Here is a 23290-nt window from a genome sequence, read left to right as displayed (position 1 = left end):
CAAAAATGAAAATGAAAACAGATCAAAGAAAAAACATTAACTATAGAACTCAACTGGTACAATAATAAACTCAGAAAAAAAAAGCAGAACAAGCAACATTTATGCATAGATTTGAAATCAAACCAGGATCAATATCTTGACTAATAAGCTGAATCAAGATTCCTCTTCCAATCCCATTCATTAGTGACTCCCATTGATCTTCAATCTTATCACTAATCTTCTCCTTAATCTTCTTCCTCAAAGTTATCACTGCCTTCACATCTCTCCCTTTACCAGAAGATACCAACAACCCATTACTCTCTTCCATAGATTTCTCCATAAAGTTTGCATCTTTCACTGTCTTGTTATCATTTCCACTTTGAATCACAGCTTTAACTTTGCAACAAGACTTATTATATCTACAAATCTGACTGATTTTCCTTCTTCTGATGGTGAATACATGTTGGATTTCTGAACTAAGTGGAGTGGATCTTGATTGAGCTATAAACATTTTTGAAAAATTAATAATTCAAAGACTATAAAAGTTGATCAAAAGGGATTTTATTTATGTATGAAGAAAAGAAGGGTGTGACACATTTGAAATTTATTACAAAGCTGTTACTCCTAGTAGTTCAATGCTTTTATGGGAGTCATTTAAGTAGCAGTTATATGTGATGTGTTACAACAGATTTTGTTTTTCTTTTCTCCAGTGTTCTACATTGAAATCCGACTAGATTTGAATTAATATTAAAAATTCTCACATTAAAGATAAAATACTCTCCAATAAAAACAACTCCATATCAAAGGAACTTAAATTTGAAACCTCTGATTAAAGAGGAAGGAGTACTTAACAGTCCACTACAAAATTCGATGACATATATTTTTTCTTGAATATTCAAATGACTCAATTGGGACACCGACTGGAAACAAAAAAAAAAAAATCATCAACCATTTTTATGTTTTTTCTTTTTACCCTTTGGTTGGGTTGACTATACTATTACAATAATGGAGTATTACTTTTCCAAGTCATTTGGTAACATTTATTAGAAAATCTTAACATATCTACTCCCTCCGTTTAAAAATAAAATAATATAGTTTGATTTGATACAAATTTAAAGAAAATAAAAAAAGTTTTTTTTTATTTTTGTTATCCTAAATTAAAATTTGTCAAATGTACCAAATTATTATTTAATCTTATGGCCTAAACACACTATGTGAAAAATTGAAATTAAATATGAAAATACTGTTAAAAAAGAAAAAGGTCATTTTTTTAAAAACAAGTTAAAAATAAAAGTAAGTCATTCCCTTTTTAATAGAGAAAGTATTAATTATAATATTATTTAATTTATAAGGTATATGATATTAATTATACAAGAGCGATAATATATGAATAAGTATAAATAAAAATAGAATTTTCCTTAATACATCAAATTAAATCGTGGATAGAAAATAATTTTGAAATAATTAATTTTTACATTACTAATATGGTCATATTCATTGTATTCTTATATATATTCTACTAAACTAAGTGACTCATAAAGTTAAAAGATCGATTATATAAATCTCTATTGTTTATAATATTCCGAGAACCAAAGATTGAAATGATAAGATCAAGATTCACGTGTAAAATTTTAAAGTTACACCAAAAAGTTAATATAAAAATAGTAGATCTAAGAACATAAAAATATCTACAAGAATTTTATATTGAAGTTGATCATTAAAATTGAGAAAGTTGAAAAAATGCAGTGTGAAGGGTTGGTGGAAGCATGATGTATATCAATCGATGGACCATGTCACTTAATAGATGCAAATACAATAATGCACAACTCCATATCACACTTCCTTTTTGACACAATACATCATCATTTTTTTATTCATTTAAATATTAAATTATAATATCATTCAATTAGCTATTAAAAATCATCAAAAGATGTGGTCGGATTTGAATTTTGGATATGACAAAATCTTTAGTAGAAAGCGCTTCTTCCTAAGTGAGACCCTATATAGCGGGAATTTAAATTAGTGGGACTCCAATAAAGGTACAAGACACTAAATGAAAAATTAAGAAAAAACTTAAATATTTAAATAAATGATAAAAATTCAATTAAACGCGCAAACACGTACATAATAGATATAAACATATTTTATATGGTTAATTTATAATAGACATATGACAAACACTTTTTTTTTTCTCTTCAAAATAACCCGAAAATATTTATCATTTTTTCATGTGTTTAGTTGGAACATTAATTCAAACTTAATACATAGAGAACACCTTAAATTTCTCAGAATATTTTATTTAGATACTTGAGCTAAGTCTTGTTCCAATTAAACATATCAATTTCTAATAAAGTGTTTCAATTAAATATTTTGATTTATTTTTTTTCTATTTAAAAAAGATAGTGTTTTCATTTGTCTACTAAATAGTTAAGTTAATCATATAAAATATATCATCTCCTTAATTATACACATCAACATGGAATGTATGAGAATTTACGACTTGTTGAGATGAATGCTTATAACTAAAGAAATAACATATTTTTATATAATTAACTTAATTATCTAATAAACAAATACGTATAGACAATTTTTCCCTAAAATTTAAATTTGAATATATCTAATTGAGATACTTTAATTCAAATATCTATTCTGATAAATTTAAGAATTTGATTATGTATTAGTAACAAGTTTTAAGGGTGCCTTTTTTTTTCAAAGTGACATTTATTCCTATATGTGGACATGCTTAGTTGAGTGCATATTTCATTATTAAACTAATGTTTTAAAAGGACCATTTCCAACCTCCACCCAACTCCCATTATGATAATAAATATACCATATCATACACGAAATTCACATGTATAGTTTACTAATTTAATGAAAGAAAAAACGAAAAATCACTTTCCTCAAGGAACACATTTGTCATTTTTCTTATGTCAAAAAATAATTTTATAATAAACTTTTTAAAATTTTATAATAGTATTTGCAATATAAGGGAATGAAGAAGATAAGGAGGGGAAAGGTGGGAAACAAGACTCCCACCAATATCGACAAATAAATTAATTAGATGCTATCTACTCGATATATGAAATTCATATTTATATATGTAACTAGTGACGAAGAGTTCGGGCCCAATATTTATTCATAAATTAATTTTTAATTGATACTCAAATAATTTTAAATTTTAAATTTGAATAATTGATATATATTTATATGACGGTAAACGTTTATATTAACTGTGAAATGAATACTTGATAAATATTAGTAATTTAGAATAATTTTGAAGTAATTTTGATTAAATAATTTTATTTTATTTTTAAAATAAATTATAAATATTTGTGATAGTAGTAAATCATCTCGCTTTTCTTTCTCTAAAATCTTATGTGAGTGGACATTGTCCTTTATTTTCTAAAAAAATTGAAGAGCAATGTTAAAAATTACTGTATTTTATTTTCTTCACTTAAAACTTAATCAACATACATAAAAGTCATTGTTAATTCATATAACATTTGGTTATTTTTCTCGTAAATTATGTGAAATTTTTTGTATTGTTGCATTACTAATTCGCTACACCAATTTTTAAATTAGAATTTCTATATATAGTTTGTCTCTTAACCAAGTTGCACCTTAAGTATGAACTTAGTTATTTTGAGGTATTAATAAAAATTTGTTAATTCATATAACATTTGGTTATTTTTCTCATAAATTATGTGAAAATTTTTGTATTGTTGCATTACTAATTCGCAACATTAATTTTTAAATTAGAATTTCTATATATAGTTTGTCTCTTAACCAAGTTGCACCTTAAGTATGAACTTAGTTATTTTGAGGTATTAATAAAAAATACTATTTAAGTCTTTAAAATTTATGAGTATAAAAATATTTTCTCTATTTTAATTTGTTTGACTAATTTTAAATATTATTTAAGTATATCATATATAACTCATTCTTAAAAATTCGAATAATTTAAATTTTGATTGCACTTTAAAATACTTCTTTTATATTGTTTTTATAAAAAAAATACCTTTGAAGAATATTTCTTTATTAAACAAACTTCCAATAACTTTGTGGAAATTTGTGTGATAAATTGATTTTTTTCTCACTTTGGGGGATCTTTTTTTTTTAATTACTGTGGATAAAATTTATTCTACCATTAAAATTTTTGCATATAATAATTAGTTAGTGCTAACATAAATATAAATTACTTCAAATCTTCCGGTTACTATGCAATGATGCATGCCAGCAACCTCTTTAAAATTAAACACCTGTGAAGTAGGCCCCATATTCTCAAGATATAAAGTGTATAGAGGAACAAAATCGTAGTATGATTGTTTTGTCTAATTTAAAAAAAGTACATGGTCAATAGCATAAAGTACAATAGATTAGTAGCAACATAATTACAAAATACCAATACTACCCCTATGCCAAGCAGGCATGTTGACCGTCTCATGTAGACTTATTGCCACTTATATATAAGTAGTAGATATTGTAAATTGATTATTCAAATTAAATTAAATTATATTTGATCTTGTTCTCACCTTTTCAATCATTCTCCATATATTTTTTAAAATATTACACATTTTTTTAAAAAAAATATCTATTTTTCTTTTTAGTCTGTTAGAAAAGAACTATTTCTTTTCTCGACAACACTTTAATTTCAATTATCCATGTCACATGTTTAAAGCCACAAGATTAAAGGACATTTTGATATATTTGACATAGATTTAAATTAGGACAGTAAAATTAAAAAATCTTCTTTATTTCCTTAAACAACGTACAAAGTCAAACTATATCATCCTTTTTTAAACGGAAATAATTATTTGAATTATCTGTCTCCATCACTTATAAGCATTTATTATTCATTTTAATGACTGATAAAGGATATAACAAGAAAGTGACTACTTATGAGTTATGGGCTATCTCTTCTTTCATTTTATTTTTTCTTTGATTACACCTTCAATCTTGATTGTTATTTGCCTTGGCTTGAAAAGATAATGAATTATGTGGCTTTGCAACATTTTCTTCGTAAAACACATAATTTAATCATTCAAATCCATACTTTCTTTTAACCGGACGCTAATTAAATCTAATCTTAAATAAAATATTCTCATATTTACTCTATCTTTTCTTATTTCATTACTTCTAATTCATAGGCCTTTTACAGATATAACTTGATTCACAACAAATATAAAATTAGAATAAAATATGCATGATATAATAAGAAGAAAATTAATTTTTTGTACAATTAAATCAATGTATATTATTACGCGGTTAAAAGATAACTTACTCAAAAGTTGTTTGATTTTTTTCAATCTCGCACGCTTAAAAAAATTGTGTTTACATTCTATCTAGTGAAGATCAAAGAATTGTACAAGTTGGAATGCACATGAAGATCAAATTGAAGGATCATGTTTGCAAAAATCCCAACTCCATATTTTCTAATTTTTCTATCATAAGAATGCATTAGGGATCCATATTTTCTAATTTTTCTATCATAAGAATGCATTAGAGTGTAAATGGAACGGCTCGGTCGGTTACTTTTAAAAAATTATACTATTTTAATTTTTTGAGTATTTTATAATGTATAATCAAAATTTGATTTTTTTAAAAACTATCCCAATCATATTGATTTTTCTTCGGTCTTAGTATGATTTAGTTAATTTTTCATTATTTTTTTACTTTTAAAATATCACCTCAAAATATATTAGAATTAAAATATTTCTTTCGAAAGTATATTCTTTTTCAAGCACTTCAACACTTTACCAAGAAGTCAAGAATATAAAACTTTGTTGCCGTATTGTTTGATCTTAAACATTTAATGGGAGTGCTTGCATACATTTTGTTGTATTGTTTGACGGAGTATCTATCATGCCTCATGAAACAGACCATTTCCCCATGACAGATCAGGCCAATGAATTTTTCTTTCTCTCTTTCTATAAGCAGTGATAATACAAGATGCTAAAAAAGATAAAAAGATTGTGTAGTAGTCATTACATGGAAATATTCTTGATTTGTTTGAATTAAATAAGTTTTTATAAACGATTAGTATAAGTAAACCACGTTTGACACCCTGCTAGGCAGTATAAACGAGGTGGATATAGCTCTTTATATATGTAAATTCATCTAAACCTAATATTTTTAACATATAGCATAACATATGTATGTGAAAATTTATGAGAATTTCAAAAAATATAATACATTTGAACTTATAAAGTATTGAGCACTTTAAAAACAGAATCTATGAAATTTAAATTTAGAATTCGCCATTATCATTAGTGTAATGACAAATGCAAACTCTAAAGTTTACAATGTTGAAGTCTTTGTTTTATCCTGTAACCTTTGATACCACCTAAGTACAATGTTTAGATGGTTGTTACTCGTTGTATATATTATATTGTTAGTTTAAGTATAATGTTTGTTTTAATTGTTACTTAAGTTTTATTATATCGTATTGTTTAGATCCACCATTAGGTGACGATGAAAAGTCTCATTTTATATAAGTAACGATCAATTTGGTGTGATCGCGTTATTACCTTAGTATTTTTTTCCCTCATTTTATATATCTTTATTTATTATTTAATGATTTTATTTTATGCTTTACCCTACCTTTTCATAATAGCTCTAGCCTGTATCCTACTTTTCTTATATGTTTATCATTCAAATTTCTGATGTGTGATATTATATAACACAGAGAACGATACATTCTATTCAAATATTATATTTATTAAAACAATACAATATAACATAATACAATACGATACATTATCCGATCGGTTGCAACATTACAGCCTGGGTGATATCTATATTACAAGTCAATCTGGAGAAGTTGACCTAAACATATCATTTAACTAGGGAATTTGGCCGTGCTTCGCGCAGTTATGAAATATATATGTAAATTTATTTTAAAAAATAATTATATATGATACAGAAATAAAAAAAAATCAATTATAGAAATAAGAAAAATGATAAAATCACAATACAAATATTTTTGTAGAATTAAAGCTTAAGTGAATTGCATTTTTATTATCAAATGTTTTAAAAAATAAAAGACTAATTTATTAAGAAAAAAATTCATATATTATGATGTTAATACATAAAATTCGGATAAACATATTTAAGGACTTGATTTTTTTTCTTATTTTTGTCAAATGATAAATTTACTATCCGATGAATTTTCCTTTAGTTCGGAACAATAAATGATGAAAATAAAAATAGGAGGAAATAGAGATAAATATTTCTATAATTCATTTCTTCTTCGATATTTAATCCTTTTTTTGTCCTTGTTTTTTCTCTTATTATTATCGTCTAAATAATTATTATTCTCTATTTTTCATTATCATCTAAATAAGCCTCTATTGCTAATTTTTCGTATATATCTTATATTATTATGGTGATTCATTAGAAGTAAAAGAAATGAACAAATTTAAATGGTTCTTCACCATAAGAAATATCTAATAATTCCGTATTTCAATACTTAATATGTCTTTTTTGAGCCATGAGTAGTAAAATTTAAATGTCTATTAGCGTAGTTAGTTGTGTTCTGACAAAGTTACAAATAACTAATTTAATTTGAGCCTAAATGAAAATGTAATTTAGTAAAATTAAAAAATTTATAAGAACCTAAATTTTTAAAAAATATATAGAGAGAAACAACATACGAAAAAGTAAGTAAAAAGAGAAAAATAACAATACAATTTTGTCAAGTCCTTAATCACAAAAACAAAGATGATGCAATTATTTTTGAGCTTTTATTAGGCACCCCTTCTATCCATATCCAAGAGCCTTTTTATGGAGTCAAACTAAAGTATAAATCTGATACTATAACAATAATATAGAATATCACTCTTTCAAATATGGAATAAAAATAATAATCTTGAGTAGGAATGTAATTAAAAAAATAATATGAATTTACATAGACAAAATTGAAGAAATTAATATCATAAGGTATCTTAAATTTTGAAATTAAATAGTTGGAGGGTTATGAATATAAAAATTTAAATAAAAAGAGTTAATAATATTAATTAAAGTAAAAGTTCAATTAGGTATAAGTTATAGAGATAAGAATTTTAAAATAAATAAAAGAAGGAAAAAATAAAATAATGAAGACAAAAAAAAAACTCGTGAACTATTCAACATTTGTTGGGTGTTTAAGTTTTATTAGGAAAGCAAGCAAATCAACTTCTTCTCTTTTTGTACAACTCCATTGTGTTTAACAAAAGTGAAAGGGAAAAAAAAATACAATAAAAAAATAAACAAATATCTTGAAATATTAAAGCAATAAATATTGAGACTTTTAATTTTTTGTAACAAAGAATAATAATGAGTGTAAATAATTTTTCAGACATTTAAGTATAACAATAAATAGAGGAGTAGTAATTGATATATTTATTTTTTGTACAATAATAAGTAAATATAAAAATATGAAAAATTGTGGAAAAAAGATAAATAGAATCTTTGGCCAAAGAGAGGTGCAACTTCATTTCTCTATGAGATTTTTAAGTACAACAATATGTAATAGCTATAAGAAATGTATCATAGATAATATATTTTCAAGCATGGCAAAATTTTAGAATATTGAAATCAAAACAATACATTAATGAATCTTTAAATATTGGAAGCATTCAAACTTCATACTAATATGATCATCTCTCTTGTTGAATCTTTCAACATAATTAAACTTCCTTCTTCATTTTGATGATCTTGTACTAAATTAACGAGAACTCTCTTTATAATGAATCTTTGAAGAATATATCTTTGATCTTCATTAAAGTGATGAACATATCATGTCACTATCTTTTCTATGATTTCTTATGGAAAAGATGAAGAATAATTTTTATTTATTTTTAAAAGAGAAAAAAAACTAGACTATTAGAAAGAAAGAATGAGAAAAAAACTACACTAATAGAAAGAAAGAATGAGAAAAATGAAAAATGAATATTCAACATCTCCATGAATTATTGTAATTTATAGATTTGATAATCCATAAGGATAAGTTGAAGAAACATGTTATTTAAGTAAAGAATATGAATAGATGGAGGGATTTTGTAACTCATTAGATTAAATTAGAATAGTAAATATGATTGTTTTTTTAATTTAATAAATAAAATATTTAATAAAAAGAATTAAGAAAAAAAATCTCAAAAAAAGAAAAAAAAGAATGAAGGTCATACAGAGGTGCCATATGCCTATGTTTTTCCTTTATATTATATATAGATTCACATGCTAGAAGTTGTAATAAGGGATTTTTACAATGTATCTTTGACTTTGACAATAAAGTAATGATGATAGTAAGTGTTGATGAATATACAAATGACCGCTAAAATATAAATTGAATAAATAAATATTCAATGTTTTGCTTTTTTTTTTCTTTCCAAAAGGAGATTTAAACTGCGATATAATTTTAATTAATTTATCAATATAACTTTTGATATGTCTCCTCGAGAATAAAATTCTAAATTTGTTGAAGAGTCAAAAGTTTCACCAATAGAACATATTTCCTTCAACATAAAATACTCTCGTTTGTATAGTTTATAAGTTGGAGACTTAGAATATATTTTGTACAAAGAAGAATATTTTTCTTGAAAAACAAATTGATTTTTTATTTATTTCCTAGTGTTTGGCAAGTAAGATTTTTAAATTTTTTTTAATCAAGAGCGTTTATATGTAATCTAGCAAAAATCATAGGATTGAGAGGGAGTGGGTGTAGGGCCTCGGGGGTAGATGGTAAAGGACAAGGATTGAGGGCGTTAGGTGAGTGGATGAAAGGATACAATAAACATAAAATGTCACTAATAAAACTTGTTTTCCAATTTTCATTAGCGAAATCATTTTCTCATTTTTGAGGAACTTGTTTTTCTAGAAAAAAAAAATTCAACAAATTTTGTCCAATCAATTCACAAATTTCTTTTCCTTTATACCAAACACACCTTCTAATTTTTTTAGGGTCTCAACTCTTTTTTACACTAAATAATCCTCAAAATATAAACACAATATAATACTTCTCATCCATTTTAACAGAAAATATGTCATATGATTACACGAGTTATAAAGAATAATGTCATCACTTTCTCCATTTAAATCCACTAATTATTATACACTTTAATGTTTTATTATTAAAATATACATATACATCAAATATAAGTAATATTAAAGAGTTTGTAATCCAGAAACAATAATATATGAATTATTATGCAAGAAATAATAATAATATTATGGAGTGTCTGATTGGTAATGAATGTTTTCATATTATTTCCCTGATATGATTGATGAAAAATACAGTGATATTGTCCATGATCTTTTGTTTCCTAAAAATTAAAACCCCAATAATTGCTGGTTTTTATATATTTTTGTTTCATCTGTGAAGAAAAGAAAATCCCAAATTAATAAAGTGTAAATAATTTGTAGGAGTCTAAATGCACAAGGAGACCAAAGCGAGGGACCGTACCTGTATCCAATTGGGTCAATTCCAATAAACAATTTGATAAACATAGAGGGTCTAATTTGCAATTTTAACATACTTGAAGTGAAGCTAATCTTAAAACTCCTCTTTACGCGGTCTGTGACTATCCCTTCTCTTTCGTATTGGGAATTTGCAAATACAACTCGCATATTCTCTCTCCCTCGCTCTCTTTTAAAGCTTCGTCGCCGCCGTCGTGTCTGGTTGCTTCGATTCGCCGGTAAGTATTCCGATCTCAGCAACAACGTTCCGGAAAAGAGCGTAAATTTACCCTAAAGTCTTCAATTTCTAGGGGTTTCGCTTCTTCGCTGTCTCTATCTGTCGTGTCTTAGAATTTTTCAAGCTATTCGATAAAAAGGGAAAAAAAATTGGGGAAAAAAATTTCAATTGATTTTTATATATTTTGATTAGTTTTTACCAGATCTGCTATTGAGTTTTCAAATAACTCGATTTTTCATCGAGCTAGGGTTTGTTGGGTTTGCTGATTTTATTTGTGAAATTAGGGTTAGGGTTTATAGGTGAATTTAGGGTTTTCTTTGATACAGACGTTTACATGGCTGCTGGAAGACATGGTGGTTACAGGGATAATGAATTTAGGGGGCGTGAAGCTGAGTTTGAGGTTTCACGGAGGGAGCTTGGTTACTCCAAGGGGGATTACGAAAGAATTAGGTCTGAGGATCGGGATTTTGATAGGGATCGAGTTCATGACAGGAATGGTCGAGATAGGGGTAGGTTGAGACAGAAGGATGTAAAGGAAAGGGATTTGACAAATGGGAGTTTTAGGTCCATGTCAAGCAGGAGTGATTCTGGTAGTAGTGATGGTGATGGTGGTGGAGAGAGGAGAAGTGGTGGGCTTGGTGTCAGAGCTGTTGACCGAGAGCCTATAAAAGAAAGGGATATGATAAATGGCAGTTATAGGTCCGGGTCAAGCAGGAGTGATTCTGGTAGTAGTGATGGTGATGGTGGTGGAATGAGGAGAAGTGGGCTTAGGGTCAGGGCTGTTGACCGAGAGCCTGGGGAATTGTCTAGCGAGAGTGGGTCTGATGGGGCTATTGAGTCAGACCAGAGGACCAAGAATGCCGCCAATGGGAATCAGTCTTCTGTACAGAGCAAGAAACGAAAATTCTCTCCAATTATATGGGATAGGGAAGATAAGGAAGTGAATAGAATGTCAAAGAGTAGAAATTCACCAGCAGCTGCTAAGCTACCTCCTCCGCCTCCATTGCCAAAGTCATCTGGCCAGTTGGCTAATTTCCCCCCTGAAAGGGTTGAGCAGGTCTCTCTGTTGAACACTAATAATGTTCACAGTATGGAGCCATCCCCAAGTAATACAAATACAGCACTTGGTTTACTTATGGATGCATCTCATGAATCTCCAGTTGACATATGTTCTCCACCTGTTGATGAGGAGCAATTGCCCAGTCAGGAAACCAGGAAAGTAGAAGATGAGGAATATGTGCCCGTGCCGACTATAAGATCATCTCGATGGGCAACTGATGCTGACTCTCCAGCTGATGAAGGTGAGATTTCAGGTGATGATACGCCCCTATTGAAAAAGCGACGAGCAGTTTCCCAGTCAGCTGAAATGGGTGGACGCAGGAAATCACTAACTCCAGAATATGAGGAGCTCAAGAGAGAAGGCTCCGGAGGAAATAGAACGAGGTCTTCAGACTCTGATGAACATATTAGGTCTTGCAGCAGAGAGAGTTACCAGGGCAATGAATTAGATAAGAATGACTCGATGGATGTGGATAAGGACCGCAATTATGATGGGACTAGTGTTAGCTCAGATACAGAATCTGAAGATGAACATGATTCTCGTGGTACACCGGAGGCTGTGCTTCCTCCACAAAGGAGCGTAAACATGCTGCAGGGGTGTAGAAGCGTCGATGAATTCGAGCGGCTTAACAGGATAGATGAAGGCACTTATGGGGTTGTTTACAGAGCTAAAGATAAGAAGACAGGAGAAATTGTTGCACTAAAGAAGGTTAAGATGGAGAAGGAACGAGAAGGATTTCCCCTGACATCTCTCAGGGAGATTAACATTCTTCTTTCTCTTCATCACCCCTCAATTGTAGATGTCAAAGAAGTAGTTGTAGGAAGCAGTCTTGACAGTATTTTTATGGTGATGGAGTACATGGAACATGATCTGAAGGCATTAATGGAGACAATGAAAAAACCATTTACCCAAAGTGAAGTCAAATGTCTTATGCTCCAGCTTTTGCATGGTGTCAAGTATCTTCATGATAATTGGGTCCTTCACCGAGATTTGAAGACTTCAAATTTGCTTCTAAACAACCAAGGTGAGTTGAAGATTTGTGACTTTGGTTTAGCTCGTCAATATGGGAGCCCCTTGAAACCATACACTCATTTGGTGGTTACTTTGTGGTACAGGTGAGTTTCATTTTTTATTCTTCATTAATCTGAAAAGATTTAAGTAGATACTCATACTTCTATTGCCGTGTGTCTGTATGTAGATGAAGGTTTCTATTGAGTTCTTGCCTAGCTGGCTTCTATTTAGCCAGTGATTGATTAGTTTTTTATGCATACAGGGCGCCAGAACTTCTGTTGGGAGCCAAGCAATATTCTACTGCAATTGACATGTGGTCACTTGGTTGTATCATGGCCGAGATGCTATGCAAAGAACCACTCTTCAATGGGAAATCAGAAGTTGATCAAATTGACAAGGTATCTTTCTAGCTGCTGATGGAGAATTACTTGATTTTTGATGACATTTACCATGAGTTTGAAGTCTTCTTAATATACTTCTGTGGTTTTTCTTACCAGATATTCAGAATTCTTGGCACCCCTAATGAGACGATTTGGCCAGGGTTTTCCAAGCTTCCTGGGGTGAAGGTCAACTTTGTAAAGCATCAGTAAGTATTATCTTCTTCTATATTCTATTGCTTCTCTTGTCGGCCAGAGATTCATGTTTTTATTTTTGCCGCTGTTTTCCCAGGCTTCCAGCTTTGGGTGATTCTGGTTTGGCTTTCTGGCCTCCTCTGATGACAATCTATGGTGGAGAAATATTTTCATGTTTCTACTAACCATTTGATTTGTTTGTAACAGGTTTAATAATTTAAGAAATAAATTTCAAAGCCCTACAACATCCTTCATGGGAAAACCAGATCTATCAGAGTCTGGCCTTGACCTGTTGAATAAGCTTCTGACTTATGATCCTGCAAAGGTGATGGCAATAACATTTGGGAACTTCTAAATTTTTTTTTATGTTGTTTTTACCTCTTTTGATATTGATGTTTATATGACATATTGCAGAGACTATCTGCCGATGCTGCGTTGAACCATGAGTGGTTTCGTGAAGTTCCTCTCCCCAAGTCTAAAGAATTCATGCCTACTTTCCCTGCACAGCATGCACAAGATAGGTAAATCTCCTTTCAGTGCTAATTTTCATATGGCAGTTCGGTTAGTTCCTTGGACTGTTATTTGATGTTCTTTGTGTTGTTTTTAGGCGTGTGCGAAGAGTAATGAAGAGTCCAGATCCTCTTGAGGAGCAGCGAAGAAAGGAACTGAAGCAAGGGGTGTTGGGAACTGGTGGATTGTTTGGCTAAGATAAGTGAATAGTGCTCAGTAACTGTTTGAGTTTTGCTTTCTCTTATACTCATGGGTTGATGTGGTTGAGGTTAGAGCCATGCACTTAAAGGAAGTTGCAAAAATTGTTTGCTAGACGATCAGTTCAGCTGTTTTTTAGCAGGCTTATCTGACAATTAGATCAAGAAACAATTCTTTTGGCTATGCGTTATCAGATCTGTTGCAGGTTGACCTACTGGGCTCTGGTGCCTTGTCAAAATCTCTGGAACTGCTTGCATGGCAGGGGTGGCATAGTGAGCTTACCTGTTAAGGAACAGTTTCAATTGAAACTCGTGTATGTAGCATATTTCCCATTGGCAGTGTAAACAATGATCTTGAAATTGATTTTGTTAAACATATGGATTGGTTTCGTACTTCTAGTATGTCGATTTTAATTTTCATATTCTGTTTGCAAGAGATGGTGGTGTAAAGCTGATGGGGAATTCTTAGCTTTTTCATTGATGAAGAATTTCAATGAAACTATTGCACATAAGAAGGTAATTATTGGACCTGAATACATGGATAGTAATCAAGGATGACATATATGCTTTCCCGTCAACATCGAATGTTTTACTGCTCTCCATGTTCACAGCTTTGACTTTTCATTATTGTTTACTTCCATACTTTTCGTCTGGCCCTTTCCATCTTCTTGGGCAGGTTGCACATCATTGTCTGGATCACAAGGGATTAGGACGCATAAATATCACATGTTCCATTGTTTTTTGGGACAAACCTTAGTAGTGAATGACTACATATTCCTGTACATGTCTTAGTGATGTCATTCAAATGTGATGTGAAGTCGTGATGACGTTTTCAAAATCATTTAAAGGTTATATTGTGATATTATGAACAAGCTGCACGATTAATTTTTTTCTGTAGGATTTGTTTCAGAATCATTGCATGTTTTAGGGACCAACTATAGTTACCTCTCTTATCTACATGGGGTTCTGAAGTTACTGACTGCTAGGTGGAATGCTGATAATGGAAGTTAACCATGGATGACATTATTATCTTAAGATTTTGGTTTAAGTTGTTTCTTTCAAAGATTATTTCAAAATGCTGGACTTGGGTTGAAAGACCAACCATTTTCTTTGGTTGAAAGCATCACCCGGTTTCTAATTAACAAAGTTTTGCCAAGCAAGATGAAACAAGACCTGATCTTGAAAGTACTATTGACTTAGTTACTTGAAAAAAATATATTTTTTCCGTTTGGAAGGAAATGTTGATTCGTTTTTCTTGCTGTGACACTATCTAAATTGCAAGTAGTTCATTCCTTGATGCATTTGGTTACCCTTGTTTTTCCTTTAGCATGATTCCATATATAGGTAGTGCCTTGGAGGTTGCTTCCATTTTTTGTTTCTGACTTTTGTATTACGGTTTATTCTATCTCATTTGTTGAGAACATGGATACCCATGTTCCTTTTGGCTTGCATGCCAAACAACGGGTCTACATTTTTTGGTTTCTTTTTGTATTTTATGTTAGGAAATTTTCAGTTTTTGATGTAGAATTAAAATCTATAAATGTCACTGCAGTATCAAGGAAAGCAGGTTGAGGAGCTTATCTACAACCTGGCATACATAGAATTTCAAATTTATTTTCCGTACTTCAGATACTCGTATTCTCTGCCCAAGCCAGTAAAGGTACTTTACTGCCTCATCTGCTAAAGATGTACAAATGTTAAGTTTTGATATCTTGTGCATTCTTTTTTAGATGGGAGTTTCTTATTTGAGCCTATAATGGATCTGTCCTCATTGATTTTTGATACTTTCTTTCAAATCTTCTGTATTGTGGAAAGATGACATCGTTTTGCTGTTACCATCCCTTGTATACATTCTTTAAGAGGCAAACTGGGTATTTCTTGGTTTGTTGCAAGTGGGATTTTTGTAAGTTGATTACTGGAAGGAGCTAGTGTTATATCTCCACCCCTGTTGTTGATTAGTTTTTATTTGTGTTCTGGTGGCATCATAAGGGACTTCAATAACCCTACTTGGTTTGTAATCCAAACTGCGAAGCTGTCATTCTTTGAATTGTTTCTCTGCAAAAGACATGTATAAACTCTTGGCCTTGAATCCTTGCAACTGGGAGAAGTCTTGACATTTTCATTTGTTCAATTTTAACAACTTGCATTGAGTCTTGAAATTTCACTTTGCGACTTCTGTTTTTTGTAATGATATTTATTTTGGATGGAGGGGGTGGATTACTAGTGGTGAAGACCCTGGTTGTGCTTCTCAATTTTTTTTTTAAACCATAACCCCGACCCACTCCCTCAACTTGTTTCAGACCAGAAAGAGCAGGTGAGCCTGGGTGCAAATGCCTGCCAGAAGGGGCTGGAAATAGACGAGTAAAGGCTTGTATAACCACGTATGCTCATATTTTTTCCTAAGAATTTTCTTGTGGGGTTTGAGGCAGGAACATTAGATTCATAAGCCCGGAAGCTCATCTACTAGCAGGGAAAAGTGGGTGGACGGACATGTTTCAAGTGTAATCAGTCCAGACTAGGGAGAAATTGATACAAGTTTTATAGCTACTTGAAGTTAGTCTGTTATTCTGGAATGTTTTAAGGGCTATGAAATGGGAGATGGATGTTCCACAGTGGTGCTTGAAAGACGTCCAAATGTTGCAGAAGGATGGTTAAATAAATATAGCAGTTAAAATATTTTACTGGGTACTGTTACACTTGGTCTTTGATAGTCATCTCTACTTGATTTTGTGGAGGTCCTTCCTTGCATGTTTTGGTCACCGTGTCTGCAGAACTTCTCAATCAGAGAAGGAGAAAGGAAAGCTGTAGAGAGGCAAGATGAATGTGGCTGATAGCACACACTCCTTGAAGAGGAAAAATCGTATGCTACTTATTATAAGCCGACTTGATTCTCTTTTTGAATATGCTTGTAACTAAATCACCTTCATATTTCATCAATATCTAATGTCATGCAGTGTTGTGTTGCAACTTAGGATGGAATTGGTGTCGATCATAAATGTTGAACCAAGTAACAGAATGTTGTCCTGTGTACAACACATTTGCAGTGTTGTGCTTCAAGTCTCTTTATGCAGTGTCTGTGAGAAGTTCTCGTGGCTGTTGCTGTCGTCAAGGGATGGCGAAGTCCGCCCGCCTCCCCATCCAATGACAAAATTCTGTTGTCAACCCGCTCCACTTGCACGCTTCAAACTTCTGACCTACTGTTTAAGGAATCCGTCTTTTCTTCAACCAAACCTTCAATCTATTTCTGCTAGCACCATCCTGTAAATTAGCACAAACCATCGACAACAGACTCAGTTTATTTGAGATGAAGACGATGTTGTCTGTGCGGCAGGTGAAAATAAACGAACACGGACTACCTGAAATTACTCCTTGTGCGGTTTCTTCTGAAGGAGATGATGATGCATGTCTAGAAGATTATCATATAAAGAGGATGCTAATGTTGGCAGATGGAGAAATATACAAAGTACGTAGAATGGACATCATTATCTTCAAATGTCATAATTTTTTTTTAATATTATATCTTATTTTTTTAATTTTATATTTATCAAAATTTATACAAAAACAAGTTTTATATAATTAGATGTTGAAAAAAATTAAAGGTGACAAATGAGTGAGCTAAGTTAAAATTTGAATTAAATCAAAATGATTTAAGATGATAACTGCTCAAAGGTTACTCTAGTTGAGATGAAATGACTCAAAATGAACAAAATAATGAGTCATATCTAACTCGTATAAAATTTTAATTTTTTATTAATTGATTTCATTACCAATAATTTTCTTTTCTTTCATGTTTTCCCCGTCTTGTTTTATGTCACTTTTTAACTTGATATGGTGTTTAAGAAAAAAAGAAATACTTTGGAAATTTGATGTTTAAAATAATTCTTAAATACTTGTGTGGTTGTAAATTGTTTTTTTAAGGGTAAAAGAAGAATTTAAAGTAAAATTATCTCTAATTATAGTAAAGTGATATTCTTTTTGGGACAAATTAAAATGGAAAGGGGCCACATAAAATAGGACGCATGGAGTATAACTATATATAACATTCGAGAAATTTTTTAGAATTGAATTTCTCATGAATTAATTTAGACAACAAAATTTTAGGATTAAACATCTATACCATATATAATAATTCTACCTAAACTTTTAAATAATTACCTAACATCCCACTATTTAAGATTTTCTATTGTAATTGAGTTAAGATATATGGAGATATACCACTCCCTAAAAATTAGTCTAGACTTATAAACCACATGCTAATCTATCCCATAAATCATGCTTTTTGTTGATTTGGTGGAGTAAAGTTTCAGTCCATCATTGTTATGGCTGACCGAACGCCCCCTCACTAGTTTGGTATAGTTTTCATCGGAGTTGGAGGTGGTAGAAGAGAGAGACAAAGGGTAGAGGAGGAGAGACAGTGATTAAAATATGTAACTGACTAAATATGCATACGTATCTAATTAAGAGTTCATGTATCTGACAATGTATACATGTATATGAGTTAAGATCACATGTATCTGTGGAAAAAAATTTTGATGCTCGAAAAAATTGGAAGAAATTTGATTTTTTTAATTTTTTATCATTGTATCTAAAATAAGTCTTCATATATCTGTCAACTATACATATGTATTTGAGTAAGATTTTGTGAATAGAACTTGAGTTATGTATTTGAATTATAAATTTATAAAATCCTGGAAGTTTTGGTGTATCTGAACATGTTAATGTATTTTTTTCACTGTATCTAAAGTAAGTCTTCATATTTCTGAGTACTATTTTATGAATAGGGCTTCAATTATGTATTTGAGTTATATTCCGTAAGGTCTGATGTATCTTAACATGTTAATAATTTTTCACTATATTTGTAGTAAGTTTTCATGTATCTATCAGGTGTGTGTACATAATAATAATAATAATAAACATAATAATAATAATAATAATAATAATAAACATAATAATAATAATAAACATAATAATAATAATAATAATAATAATAATAATAATAATAATTGGATAAAAAGGGAAAAAAAATTGGGAAAAAAATTGGGTCTAATTTGCTCTGTACAGAAGACTGATTCCCATTGCCGGCATTCTTGGTCCTCTGGTCTGACTCAATAGCCCCATCAGACCCACTCTCGCTAGACAATTCCCCAGGCTCTCGGTCAACAGCCCTGACACTAAGCCCACTTTTCCTCATTCCACCACCATCACCATCACTACTACCAGAATCACTCCTGCTTGACTGGGACCTATAACTGCCATTTATCATATCCCTTTCTTTTATAGGCTCTCGGTCAACAGCTCTGACACCAAGCCCACCACTTCTCCTCGCTCCACCACCATCACCATCACTACTACCAGAATCACTCCTGCTTGACATGGACCTAAAACTCCCATTTGTCAAATCCCTTTCCTTTACATCCTTCTGTCTCAACCTACCCCTATCTTGACCACTCCTGTCATGAACTCGATCCCTATCAAAATCCCGATCCTCAGACCTAATTCTTTCGTAATCCCCCTTGGAGTAACCAAGCTCCCTCCGTGAAACCTCAAACTCAGCTTCACGCCCCCTAAATTCATTATCCCTGTAACCACCATGTCTTCCAGCAGCCATGTAAACGTCTGTATCAAAGGAAACCCTAAATTCACCTATAAACCCTAACCCTAATTTCACAAATAAAATCAACAAACCCAACAAACCCTAGCTCGATGAAAAATCGAGTTATTTGAAAACTCAATAGCAGATCTGGTAAAAACTAATCAAAATATATAAAAATCAATTGAAATTTTTTTCCCCAATTTTTTTTCCCTTTTTATCGAATAGCTTGAAAAATTCTAAGACACGACAGATAGAGACAGCGAAGAAGCGAAACCCCTAGGAATTGAAGACTTTAGGGTAAATTTACGCTCTTTTTCGGAACGTTGTAGCTGAGATCGGAATACTTACCGGCGAATCGAAGCAACCAGACACGACGGCGGCGATGAAGCTTTAAAAGAGAGCGAGGGAGAGAGAATATGCGAGTTGTATTTGCAAATTCCCAAATCCTTAACTTCACCCTGCACGCGAAAATAATTGTAGAATGAATTTAGTATTTTTTATAATTTGTATCTATCAAATAACATCTGTTATACTTCACCTTCAACATATGATATTATTGTGTAGTCATGTAAATTTATGAAAGCTTAGACAAATAAAACAATAAAGTTATTGGTTTCAATACACTCTTTTCCTACATAACAAAAGGGGGACTAAAGTAGTTTAATAACACGTCATGGGTTCCATGGGCATTTCAAGTTTTTCTTGTGTTTCCACGAAATCAGTTGATATACAATTTTTCTAAGTATTGGCCCTGCCTTAGTATTTATATGAGATTTCATTTATTCGATGATCCCTAAGCACGGGTCATCCCTCGCTATTTACATGAAATTTCACTTATTAATTTCAGAAGCCAAATTTAAATAAAAAGAAACCTGACAATTCCATTTTCCCTAAATTCCACAAAAGAAAAATCAAAGATATAACAAAAGTCTAGTGCTTTACCTATTAGTTCCTTCCTCTAGAACCTCAAATTAAGCTTAAGGAAAGAATATAATAATACCTTAAATTTGAGAGAGACTACTGGAAATTAAAAAACTCGGCTTTGCAAAAAAGGCGCTAACTACTTCTCAAATCGCTTTACTACGGATGTGAGAGAGCACAAGGTGTTCAACTGCAATGCAATAAGGTGAAGAAACTCCAAGCTAAACCCATAAGAACTCAAAAAATTGATTCCGATGAAAAATCCATATATGAACAGAGGAAGTTTATAAGAATTCTGATAAAAAAAAGTTACTGCATCTGAGAAAACACAACAAAAATCTGAAACAGAAATCCAAAATAGAACACGGAAATCATAATCACCTAACCAAAATTGAAACCATAACGATTAAACTTATTGGGACTTCCAAAACACAAGGAAAATCGAACATCACAAAAACTCAGAAAATTAATTTAGATAAAAAAACCCGTATATGAACGGAGGAAGGTGAAAAGAGTTTTGATAAAGAAAATCCAACTAAAATAAACCACAAAGTAAAATTCAAAGACCAAATTGATACTACATGTGAGAAAAGACAACCAAAATTTACTGCATGTGAGAATATATGGGTTTTTCATATATGAACAGAGGAAGACAACCAAAAATCTGAAATGGGAATTCAAAATACAACACGGAAATCATAATCACCCAACCAAAATTGAAAGCATATGGATTAAAATTATTGGGACTTTTGTAAGTAAATTTTCACATACCCAAATCAAATTTGGTATATTCACACACCTAGATCAAATTTAATCACCCAACCAAAAGGATAATCCAACATCAATAACAACCCCAAATGGAAAAATAAGCAAACATTCACACACCCATATCAAATTTGGAACTTCGACTTTGACGAAAAGGAAGATGACACAAAAAAAACTCAATTGAAACATGTAAAAACCTTACCTGGAGAATGCTGAAGAGAAGAATTGAACTTTGAAGTGCAGACGGTGGAGCATAAATGAAGAATACAGACAGAGTAATGCATACATCTCTTTGATAACAGAGGAGGAAGACATGCATACATTGATATCACTAGAGGAAGACACGTTACAATAAGGAATTGAAAAGACAAAATTGATAACACAAGAAGAAGACACCTAGCCATTATAGAGAATTGAAAAGACAAAAATACCCTTGAGCAATGAAGCAGGCATGTTGAACAAGCCTTTTCTAATACAAGAGTAATAATTTGTATTAAATGCCTTACTTGTTTATATTTGTTTCATCACTTAATTTAGTTTAATTAAAATAATTAAATAATAGACCTTGTTTGCTACATGTTAATCTCCACAAAAAATATATGAGATACGGTTGAGACTCATATTTGTGGACCTCGAAGGTGTCTAACACCTTCCTTTTGAGGTAATTTGAATCCTTACCTGAATCATAGTTTCGCAGACCCTTCAGTTAAATTAGTTAGGTTAGAATGATGCCTTTCATTTACCCCTGCACTATTTAATAGTGTATTTTAAAGATATATAAGTGTCCACGTGGACATCATAAATATTGCATCGTTATAAATAGTAACTTGTCCAGCTGAGCACTTATATATCTTTAAAATACACCTGTTCAAAACTTGAGATTGTTACAACAATTTCGATCAAACTTCAAATATATTTCAGACTTTTTTCCCATACATATTAGTATAGTATATCAAATTCCATAATTTTGATATTGATAAATAAAGAGAAATATCTATTAGCCTTGGAATGTTACCCAATGAAATTTAAACTTGTGGCAAAGATTTCATGGAGCTAAACAAGCATGTAAGAAACATTATGGTCCTTCTCTCAATTCCAATAAACAATTTGATAAACATAGAGGGTCTAATTTGCAATTTTAACATACTTGAAGTCGAAGCTAATCTTAAAACTCCTCTTTACGCGATCTGTGACTTTCCCTTCGCTTTCGTATTGGGAATTTGCAAATACAACTCGCATATTCTCTCTCCCTCGCTCTCTTTTAAAGCTTCATCGCCGCCGTCGTGTCTGGTTGCTTCGATTCACCGGTAAGTATTCCGATCTCAGCTACAACGTTCCGGAAAAAAGCGTAAATTTACCCTAAAGTCTTCGATTCCTAGGGGTTTCGCTTCTTCGCTGTCTCTATCTGTCGTGTCTTAGAATTTTTCAAGCTATTCGATAAAAAGGGGTAAAAAATTAGGGAAAAAAATTTCAATTGATTTTTATATATTTTGATTAGTTTTTACCAGATCTGCTATTGAGTTTTCAAATAACTCAATTTTTCATCGAGCTAGGGTTTGTTGGGTTTGCTGATTTTATTTGTGAAATTAAGGTTAGGGTTTATAGGTGAATTTAGGGTTTTCTTTGATACAGACGTTTACATGGCTGCTGGAAGACATGGTGGTTACAGGGATAATGAATTTAGGGGGCGTGAAGTTGAGTTTGAGGTTTCACGGAGGGAGCTTGGTTACTCCAAGGGGGATTACGAAAGAATTAGGTCTGAGGATCGGGATTTTGATAGGGATCGAGTTCATGACAGGAGTGGTCGAGATAGGGGTAGGTTGAGACAGAAGGATGTAAAGGAAAGGGATTTGACAAATGGGAGTTTTAGGTCCATGTCAAGCAGGAGTGATTCTGGTAGTAGTGATGGTGATGGTGGTGGAGCGAGGAGAAGTGGTGGGCTTGGTGTCAGAGCTGTTGACCGAGAGCCTATAAAAGAAAGGGATATGATAAATGGCAGTTATAGGTCCC

The 23290-nt window shown here is 31.3% G+C and overlaps 4 protein-coding genes across 5 annotated transcripts in view; 2 read left to right on the top strand and 2 right to left on the bottom strand.

Annotated features, from left to right (window-relative positions):
• Window positions 1-70: 70 nt before the first annotated feature.
• On the bottom strand, window positions 71-490 carry LOC125846101 (uncharacterized). The gene has a single exon (XM_049525552.1). It carries the CDS (start codon window positions 488-490, stop codon window positions 71-73), a length of 420 nt encoding a protein of 139 aa, XP_049381509.1.
• Window positions 491-10518: 10028 nt separating this feature from the next.
• Window positions 10519-14394, top strand: LOC125844939 (cyclin-dependent kinase G-2-like). 2 transcript variants are annotated; one of them, XM_049524305.1, is made up of 7 exons: window positions 10519-10652; window positions 10978-12826; window positions 12985-13120; window positions 13220-13308; window positions 13502-13619; window positions 13709-13815; window positions 13902-14394. In XM_049524305.1, the coding sequence occupies exons 2-7, from the start codon at window positions 10986-10988 to the stop codon at window positions 13999-14001; spliced, it is 2391 nt and encodes a 796-aa protein (XP_049380262.1). In that variant the 5' UTR covers window positions 10519-10652; window positions 10978-10985; the 3' UTR covers window positions 14002-14394. The 2 variants fall into 2 exon arrangements, 1 of the variants encoding a protein (XP_049380262.1); XR_007444208.1 differs by adding an exon at window positions 13392-13414 and having other exon boundaries at window positions 10544-12826.
• A 4072-nt stretch (window positions 14395-18466) lies between these two features.
• On the bottom strand, window positions 18467-21599 carry LOC125846100 (uncharacterized). Its single transcript, XM_049525551.1, has 4 exons — window positions 21483-21599; window positions 19943-20052; window positions 19054-19617; window positions 18467-18474 (listed from the first exon to the last, which is right to left on the bottom strand). Exons 1-4 carry the CDS (start codon window positions 21593-21595, stop codon window positions 18467-18469), a joined length of 795 nt encoding a protein of 264 aa, XP_049381508.1. The 5' UTR covers window positions 21596-21599.
• Window positions 21600-22411: 812 nt separating this feature from the next.
• The window catches only part of LOC125846099 (cyclin-dependent kinase G-2-like), a 6747-nt gene continuing 5868 nt past the window's right edge, over window positions 22412-23290 (top strand). Inside the window, exons 1-2 of the mRNA XM_049525550.1 lie at window positions 22412-22587; window positions 22913-23285. Of these exons, the coding sequence (XP_049381507.1) occupies window positions 22921-23285 (365 nt within the window). The 5' untranslated portion in view covers window positions 22412-22587; window positions 22913-22920. The remainder of the gene's footprint in view (window positions 22588-22912; window positions 23286-23290) is intronic.

The sequence above is a fragment of the Solanum stenotomum genome, chromosome 11, assembly GCF_019186545.1.
Source record: "Solanum stenotomum isolate F172 chromosome 11, ASM1918654v1, whole genome shotgun sequence".
In the NCBI taxonomy this organism is placed as follows: Eukaryota; Viridiplantae; Streptophyta; class Magnoliopsida; order Solanales; family Solanaceae; genus Solanum; species Solanum stenotomum.
This window is presented reverse-complemented; position numbering and strand designations above follow the sequence as displayed.

Bases quoted from the DNA above. Each gene is read 5' to 3' on its own strand.
- LOC125846101 (XM_049525552.1), bottom strand. From the start codon at position 490: ATGTTTATAGCTCAATCAAGATCCACTCCACTTAGTTCAGAAATCCAA.
- LOC125846100 (XM_049525551.1), bottom strand. From the start codon at position 21,595: ATGTCTTCCTCCTCTGTTATCAAAGAGATGTATGCATTACTCTGTCTG. The intron at 20,053-21,482 runs GTAAGGTTTTTA...TTTCGCGTGCAG, and splicing joins TTCTCTTCAGCATTCTCCAG to GGTGAAGTTAAGGATTTGGG. The intron at 19,618-19,942 runs GTAAGTATTCCG...CCTTTGATACAG, and splicing joins CTGGTTGCTTCGATTCGCCG to ACGTTTACATGGCTGCTGGA.
- LOC125844939 (XM_049524305.1), top strand. From the start codon at position 10,986: ATGGCTGCTGGAAGACATGGTGGTTACAGGGATAATGAATTTAGGGGG. The intron at 12,827-12,984 runs GTGAGTTTCATT...TTATGCATACAG, and splicing joins GTGGTTACTTTGTGGTACAG to GGCGCCAGAACTTCTGTTGG. The intron at 13,309-13,501 runs GTAAGTATTATC...TGTTTGTAACAG, and splicing joins GTCAACTTTGTAAAGCATCA to GTTTAATAATTTAAGAAATA.